Source organism: Cydia pomonella, chromosome 6, assembly GCF_033807575.1.
Source record: "Cydia pomonella isolate Wapato2018A chromosome 6, ilCydPomo1, whole genome shotgun sequence".
Lineage (NCBI taxonomy): Eukaryota > Metazoa > Arthropoda > Insecta > Lepidoptera > Tortricidae > Cydia > Cydia pomonella.
Genome location: NC_084708.1, coordinates 18164209 through 18173017, shown reverse-complemented (window position 1 = coordinate 18173017; position 8809 = coordinate 18164209). Strand labels below are relative to the sequence as shown.

General features: G+C 34.6%; 1 protein-coding gene across 1 annotated transcript; it reads right to left on the bottom strand.

The window, feature by feature from the left end:
- Window positions 1-9: 9 nt before the first annotated feature.
- On the bottom strand, window positions 10-8476 carry LOC133519177 (uncharacterized). The gene is made up of 6 exons (XM_061853141.1): window positions 8275-8476; window positions 7987-8172; window positions 5056-5188; window positions 4106-4272; window positions 3354-3458; window positions 10-1830 (listed from the first exon to the last, which is right to left on the bottom strand). The coding sequence occupies exons 1-6, from the start codon at window positions 8308-8310 to the stop codon at window positions 1675-1677; spliced, it is 783 nt and encodes a 260-aa protein (XP_061709125.1). The 5' UTR covers window positions 8311-8476; the 3' UTR covers window positions 10-1674.
- Window positions 8477-8809: the final 333 nt, after the last annotated feature.

Genomic DNA, 8809 nt, shown 5'->3' with positions numbered 1-8809 from the left:
ACATACATATTGATAAATAATCTATAATAAAAATATATTTTTGTTTCATAATACGAGTATAATTGGTGATGAGATAATTATTACTAAAATATATAAAGTACATTAGTGTAAACATAATTCATTGGGCTTAAAATAATGACTCCTACTTCTAGGCAATCATAGTAGGTTTGCGCGTATATCTATACTATTTTTTTTACTTCAAAGTACCTACCAAAATCAATATGGCACGGTTATTCGTTAACTATGTTGGCTTTCACAGAATGATAAAGTATACGAAATATTTACCATAAACATAGTATTATTATAAAGCCACATAATGACTTGAAATAGTATTTTGAAGTAAAATAAATATAGTGTAACAACCATTTTCTCCACTCACTAATACTCAGTTGGCAATTAATAAATATGTAGTAGGTAAATGGGAATTAATAAACATACATTGCTATTAATTATAAGGCTAATAAATAGACTACGTCAAAAAATAAAGTTTCAGCTATAAAATCGTACATTCATCATCATCAGACAGCAGTTCACTGTTGGACAAGGCGTAGTGAGATCGGTCATAGCGCGTAATGGTAAATTTTATAATAGGTATAAAAATGTAATGTAAGGTTTAAAGCAATAAAGATTTCATTATTATTATATATAAAAAAAATATTCAACCCAGAAACGCAAAAATATACCAACGACCATACCGGATAATTTGTGAAAAGAATAACAAAAAGGCATTCGATCCCTAAGGCAGTATAAATCAGCCGTAAGACAGGGCGGCTACCGGGAAAATCGAAATTCGTCAATTGCGGGCATTTTTCTCTGTCACTAATTACGTTTTAGTGAAAGTAAAAGAGAAAGATCCCCGCAATTTGCGAATTGCGGTTTTCGCGGTAGGCCCCCTGGACCGAACTCGAAGCCGCGTAGAACGAACCTATGTCTATAGCTATAGTTAGTTTTTTAGCATGTAGAAAAAAAGAAAAATCTTGATTTGTCTTTTTATTGAAATTACGCTTTAAAAAATTGTTTATATTACTTATGAAAGCAAAATAATGTAAAAGATCGTACGAGTATATGATTTATTATTGTTACATATTTGCTATGACTTATTTTTCAAAAGTGATTTTTAATCAGAAGAGACGTCAAGATAGCTTACCTTCTTCCTAATGCCAAAAAAACAACAATGAACTGCTTACACCATATACATGGAATACTAGGACGCGTAAAGCCGCAAGTTTGACAGCTGTAGTTGAACGGCGCTCTTTGTTATAAATAGATTGTCAAACGTTGTACAATCCAGAGGGCCTACCGCGAACCACGTTCGACGTGTTGCCTCTCTGTCGCACTTGTAAATTCGTACGTAAGTGTGACAGGGAGGCAACACGTCGACCGTGGTTCGCAATAGGCCTTTAGAGGGCCTACCGACCGCAAACCACGTTTAACGTGTTGACTGTTCTGTCGCACTTGTAAATATCTAAGTGTGACAGGGAGGCAACACGTCAAACGTGTTTTTTTTAGACTCTCTGTTACCATAATATATTGGCGCCATCTACCTAAGACGTCAAATTTAAGTCTGTAATACTGCCCTTTACACGTCTCAGTATAGTTACTATTCCTTTGCCTAAGATATAAATTCACTTAAATTGCACAAATACAATACCAAAGATAGGAACTACATGTCAATTAACTAAAGATATTGGAGTTTTGCCTGTGTTGCGTCGTTGTGGCCGTGTAGCACCTCTTCATGGTGTAGTCTATGCTCATGATGGCGTTACGCACGTCGTGCACGGAGGCGCTGATACTGTCGAAGGAGTTCGCGAGTCGGTCCACGGCTAGGGCCTGTGAAAATTAGTTACGTTTAACCCAACGAGCATTTGCGTTTCGATGCAAAATTAAGTTTGAAAGTTGGGTGATGAGCTGAAAGCCGCTATAAAAGCATACGAAAGTATAAGAGATCGAAAATCTAAAATGTCAATGATTGTTTTTATGGTTAGACTTTTCCGGGTGTGTAAAACGGCGGATAACAAGTTAAGTTTTTGGCAAAAGAACTGTTTTGGTACAAGCTTTTATCGCTGATTAGGCGTGTCCCACAGACCACCTAGACGCCGCAAACACGCTCAATAGTATGGGGACCGAGCGTGTAAATTTTTTGATGCCTACTATGACGTCACGCAAGCGATTTTGTGATGTGCAACGCTATCGCCACGGTGATCCGATTCAAAGGCGTAGGTAATGATAAATCGGCGATGTTATGATTGATTTTATATCGATTCTTTTATCGAATATAAATCGAGTTTAATATGGACAAAAAATGCGAAGCGATTCCAGTACAGTCGGTGCTCCAGATTTGAGAAATATACTATAATATGAAGAATAACAATAATAATCTCTCACTTTATACTTAAGCTTAAACTTTATAAAGATCTTCGTAACACGAAACCGTCACAAAAATCGATTATAAATCGAATTGCACAGTGATACTGCATGAAACATCGCAGTGTACAACACTAGTGGCTTAAAATCGACAGAATATGAGAAAACTCCTACCATGCAACTAAACGATGTACGAAAGTAACATTTGTTTGCTGTCCATTGCGACCTACACATAAAATGCCTTTAGTGATGCATCAAATTTAAGCCGTAATGGATGGCGTACCTCGTAATCATCATACACAAACAAACACAAATTATAAATTGAAAATAAATGTAGGTTAAATAGGTTTCAAGTTGTGAAGCTAGCTCGAAATGCTTGAAAGTAGCTCGAAATGGTTTGTGTAATATTACACACGGTTGTGTCGCCAGTTCCATTTTCTTTGATCTTGGCTGGACACGCTACCGCGTGTCTAGATGATTTTAAATTAAATAAGGCGATACTTAATATCAAAATTACTTATGGAAAGAAATGTCACATTTCACACGACTAACCACTCTCGTCGTATTCGCACAGTTAATTATGCTACAATGAGGCATTTTGTTGCGTGGTAATAAACGTCTGACACTTGGGATGTCATGAGCACCACTGAGCGAGAAGTAGTGAACTGTAATACTTACTTAAAAACTCGCGCAAGTCTTGTATTGGCGGTATCTAGTTAATCCTAAATCTGTGGCGTGTCCACACAGAGCGAGCATACGCGCGAGGAAAATGCATCGCACGTATGGTCGCTCCGTGTGGACACGCCTATTGTAGTTTTCTTTCCACGGGCAACTAATACTCATGGACACAATTCTAAAAACCCCAAACACAATTAGTTTGCGTTAACTTACCAGAGTTCCCATGGCCACCTCCTGTGTCCATCATCAGATCAGCTCCATGTCATCATAATATTGTTTAATCTCAAACTCAGCAACTGGTGAATACATACTTGTATGTGTGATGCTTCTGCCAGTCTTTCCATAGCCTTGGAGTTGCTGAGGGAGGCTTGTGCGAGCTGGTTCATGGCAACTGCTTGTTGGTCCATTACTTCCACCTGCAGTATAGTCAATAGTTATGGATAATATATATATATATATATATATATATATATATATATATATATATATATATATATATGATAGGTATGGTATGAGTAAATAGATATTGATTTTTAGCTATAAGACTACCTGTGTCTGCCTCTATCTTTAATCAATTGTGTTTTTCACTGCAGTTTAACACACAGTTCTCAGAATACTTTATCCTGTCAAAGTGTTACATTCTACTTCAATTACAGCTGTCACATCAGACAGAGTTTGTGTACGACTTCAGTACAACACGCAAACTTAGTTATCCAACAATATCGACATCAATCCAATAAAAGAACCACCCGGTCTAAATAAACCACATAAGATTCAGCTGCTGTAAACACAACCTCCACAAATGGGGTCACAAACCCTCACCAAATAGTGTCAGTGGCGCGCCAGACCAATCAACTACGCACATTATGGAAATATGGAGGAATGCCCCAAAAGACGGCTTTCGGGAGGCACGCAAGATCTGCATGCAATAATAGTACTTCAACTGGCAAAACTAACCATGTTATAGGTTCAAATTTCACTGGCAAACTGAGAACTTAAAATTGAAAGTGACACGTAAGAAATTAAGAGTGTCACTTTTTTCTTCAAAGTGAAGGAAACTGACCAGTTTCTCCATAATAGACATTTGTCTCTCATCAGCTTCTGTGACCAGCAGCTTGCTTGTTTCTCCAGGGAAGTCCATTTCCTCTATCTCTTTCAGGAAGGATTCATCATTGGAATCTTCATCATCTTCTCCATTCACTGGTTCTTGCTTTACACCTTTTTTTTTCTCTAAAAATATTGTTTTTTAAATAAAATAATGTTTATATTATTAAACGTAAAGAGGTAAGGTCAGTTAGAGCAAGTGCTCTTATAAGGGATAGAGGCCCTACCAAAGAGACCACACTTTCCTTAATGGAGAACTTGATTCAACTGATATGGTGCAGGCAAGGATGATCCAGAGTTTATGCTTTGACACAAGAAGTGTAAGGATGTCTATGATGAGAAAGAATGAAGCTATGCCAGAACAGAAATTCCCACCAGTGCTAAGTATTCATGTGTATCCATAGTTCTGCCACTCAACACAACTTTGAAGAAACTTTAAGGCCACGTAGGTTCGGGTTGCATGCTCGAAGTGGATATGCATGCTTGGGAATGCAGATATAATGAAATGAAATGAAAACATTTATTTCGGACAAAAACATCCATATGTTATATAATGTTTTTGAATTTTACTTTGTTTTGTGCATAAATTGTTTTTTTTTTTCTATGAAGCGAAAGGAAAAATATCTCGATTTAAATAAATGAAGTCACTAGAGAAAATAATTTTGGCAACATATTGTGATCTGAAAAAGGGGTGTGAATTTTCAAAAACTGTTCTCTGAAGTGTGAACCTAGGCCACCTTAAGTCTGAAGCTATATGTGCTGAGAACTGACAGCTCTAAGTCTAAAGTTTGCAATGAATGGAAGAGACCAGACAATTTATGGGTTTAAATGTTTAGATTTTAGTAGTTGTAATGTTCAATTGTTTACAATTAATTTATTAGATAAATAATAAGGCAATATTCTACTTACTAGTAGATATTGAATTCTCTGCTAGTGATAATTCTAGTATCTTCTTTTCTAGAGGTGTTAGTCTATCATCAAGTTTTCCTTCATCAATTTGCTTTTGTTTTAGCCTTATACTTCTCCTCTTGTCTGACCAAAACTAGAAAAATAAATAAATTAAAATTAAGAGTCAATATAAACATCTGGGACCTGCTATCCCTTAGGTTTTGTATGAGTTTTGCAAATGGCTTCTTACAATTTTGCTTTTAAAGCCCTTATATTTGATTAATCGGTATCCCAATACCAAACCCTTATCATATGGACATTCACTCATCAATACAAACATATTACTTATAATGGTCTACCTTGTTCACAAAGCATACATTGCTTTGCGTTTGATAGGGAGTGATCATCTACTACATGATGTCCTCAGAAATGACTGTCTATTTTCATAAATAACAATCAATAGTAGCCACTTAAAAAAAAAAACAGGCAAGTGCGAGTCAAACTCGCGCACGAAGGGTTCCGTACCATTATTTATAAAAATGGCAAAAAAGTTATGTTTGTCAGAGTCAGAATCTCAGAATCTAATAATTGTAATAATGTAATATCGAATAATACGTTAAACCGACATAATACATTGAAATATAGTTCATCAAAATCCTTATTTATGCAACCAACAAGCCCGGAAGAAGTTACCAATATAATTTATTCTCTAAAAAATAATAATAGCACGGGTTATGATGGAATATGCACCAAAATTATTAAAAGAGTTGCAGGTGTCATATCAGTACCCGTTAGTTATATAATTAATTTATGTATAGATCAGGGCATCTTTCCCGAAAAGTTAAAATTGGCGATTGTGCGACCTCTTTTTAAAAAAGGTGACAAAGAGAATATGGAGAACTACAGACCTATTGCTCTCCTTCCTATTTTTTCAAAAATCATAGAAAGAGTGATTAGCAGCCGAATAAGTCAATATTTTGAATTAAATAACCTATTTGCTCAGGAACAAAAAGGGTTTCGTAAAAATAAGTCAATAAATATGGCTATTTTCGATTTATTACAAATAGTAGTGGCAAATGTAGATAAAAGCAAACCTGTGTGCGCACTATACATGGATTTAAGTAAGGCTTTCGACCTTGTTGACCATAATATATTATTGCATAAATTATATAACTATGGAATACGCGGTAACATCTACGAATTGCTGAAATCCTACCTCACTGGTAGAAAACAAGTGGTTCAAATAGATAATATAAGTTTAAAATCGAAGTGTAAAGTAACTCTGTCATCTAATTCTAAAGAAATTACTCATGGTGTACCACAAGGGAGCGTATTGGGACCACTGTTATTTCTCATTTATATAAATGATATGCCACAAGCAATTGGCTACCCAATGGTTCTCTTTGCTGATGATAGCACGGTTATAGTAACAGGCGATGATCCACAAACATGTCAAAATAATATAGATAATGCACTAAAATTAATAATCAATTGGCTTAATCTCAATCATTTACGTATAAACTTAGAAAAAACTAAAATTATGAATTTTTATCAAAGGATCAATAGAATGGCTGACATAAATGTGACATATAATAATTATATAATTGAGGAAACTAACAATACGCAATTTCTAGGATTAAATTTAGACAATAAGTTAACGTGGAAAAACCAAATTGACTCTATATGTAGTAAATTATGTTCATTTTCACATGCATTGTTCAAATTAAATAAAATAGTTAGTCGACCAGCAGTACTCACTGCTTATCATGCATACGTAACTCCCACACTGCGCTATGGTATCATTTTCTGGGGAAATTCGACAGATCGAAATTTGGCTTTTAAAGCACAAAGAAAATGTTTACGATCTGTTTGCGGGCTAAGGGAAAGTGATGATTGCAAACGTTTCTATATTGACCTGAAAATTTTAACATTCCCCTGTCTATATATATTTGAAGTTATTATGTATGTAAAGTTAAATAAACATAAATTCACTGGCTTTAATAGTATTCGTCAACGACACAAAATTACGTGCACAAAGTCACACACAGCCCTGCGTGAAAAAAGTGTATTTGGCATGGCGAATACATTATATAATAAGTTACCTGACAAAATAATAGAATCAGACATGCCTCAATTTAAGATATACTTGTTAGACTTTTTAATAAAAAACGCATTTTACTCAATTAAAGAATATTTAGATTATAAGCCATATCTCTATTAAATTTATTGTAATGTAATTCATGCATGCTGCATGCTTAGGTTAAGATAATTTTTGTATAATATTTGCATGCCCAATCGCAGGCTGAATACACTGTTCGTAAAAATGTATTTAAGATCCACCTGACTGTATTTTAGCAAATAAATGATTTGATTGATTGATTGATTGATTGTTTGTTGTATGGGAGCCCCCCTTAAATATTTATTTTATTGTTTTTAGTATTTGTTGTTATAGCGGCAACAGAAATACATCATGTGTGAAAATTTCAACTGTCTAGCTATCACGGTTCATGAGATACAGCCAGGTGAGAGATGGACGGACGGACAGCAAAGTCACAGTAATAGGGTCCCGTTTGACCCTTTGGGTATGGAAACCTAAAAATAGTAATAATATAAAATGCTAAATTGTTAGGGTAGCCCTTATAAAGGGCTAGATTTATTGTTTGGTTTTAAGTTTTTTGTTAAGGGATAGTCAAATGAATGGGCTAGCATTTCGAACTGGTAAGTCTTTTTTTGGGCCATCCGTCTTAAAGGGATACCATTGAGCTTTTATCGAGGAAAGGGTTATCTAGTCCCTGATAAAAAATCTTAAATGCACATAATTCTTCTTCAAGGTAATAGACATTGCATGACTTAATAATATTTTTCTGATTATCTACTATGGCTACTAAGTGATTTTGAACATTTGTTTATTTTTAATATGAATTAAACAATTGGATACAATGGACTACTTACTTTAATCCAGCCTTTAGTGGATTTTACTGCTCCATTAAGTGAATTAGCCATACTGGATAGTTCAAACCATAGCTTTTTAAATTTTTCATGGTTCATACCATACCGAAACTTTCTGTTAGCTAGTTCAGGGTGCTTCTGCATGAAGTCTATGACTGCCTTAACTTGCGCTAGCGATGGCCTCGAGAACTGGAATTTTAAACATAATCGACATACAATTGCAAAGTATAAAACAAAACAAGAGTACATAATATTTGTTATAAACAAAATATAAATTTGGAGTAGACTTACTCGTCCTGAATTTTCGACTTCTGAGAGGTCTGCCATAGTTGCCTTTTGTGCACACAATAAATTAACCAATCAAGATATAGTGCATCATTAAAATAATTCTTTATAACAACAAATCGTATTTTCATTTGAACACTATCGGCGTCGCGTCTTGTTTCGTTTCGCAAATTTTGTTAATTTTAATTGACAGTTATAATACGATGTTACCATATTAAATATTGCAAAATATTCTAAAAAGGAACTAGATTATACGTTTTCTCATCTAAGTTAGGTACCTTAGGTGTCGCAATAATAAACATTATTGATAGTTTTTTCATGTGTGAAAGTTTAAATACCTTAATTAGCCTCGGTAAAAGCCATAAGAATAGGTATAAAATCGTTTAAAATACGAAATAATAAAGTTAGACCAAAGTACCAAAGTAGTATACCAAGATAACTCTGCAACGATTTTGACAGCATTGACTGTGTAAATGTTAATATACGTCATAATTTTAAAGAGGTTTGACGTGTAAAATTAGATAAGCACCGTATGGGCTAT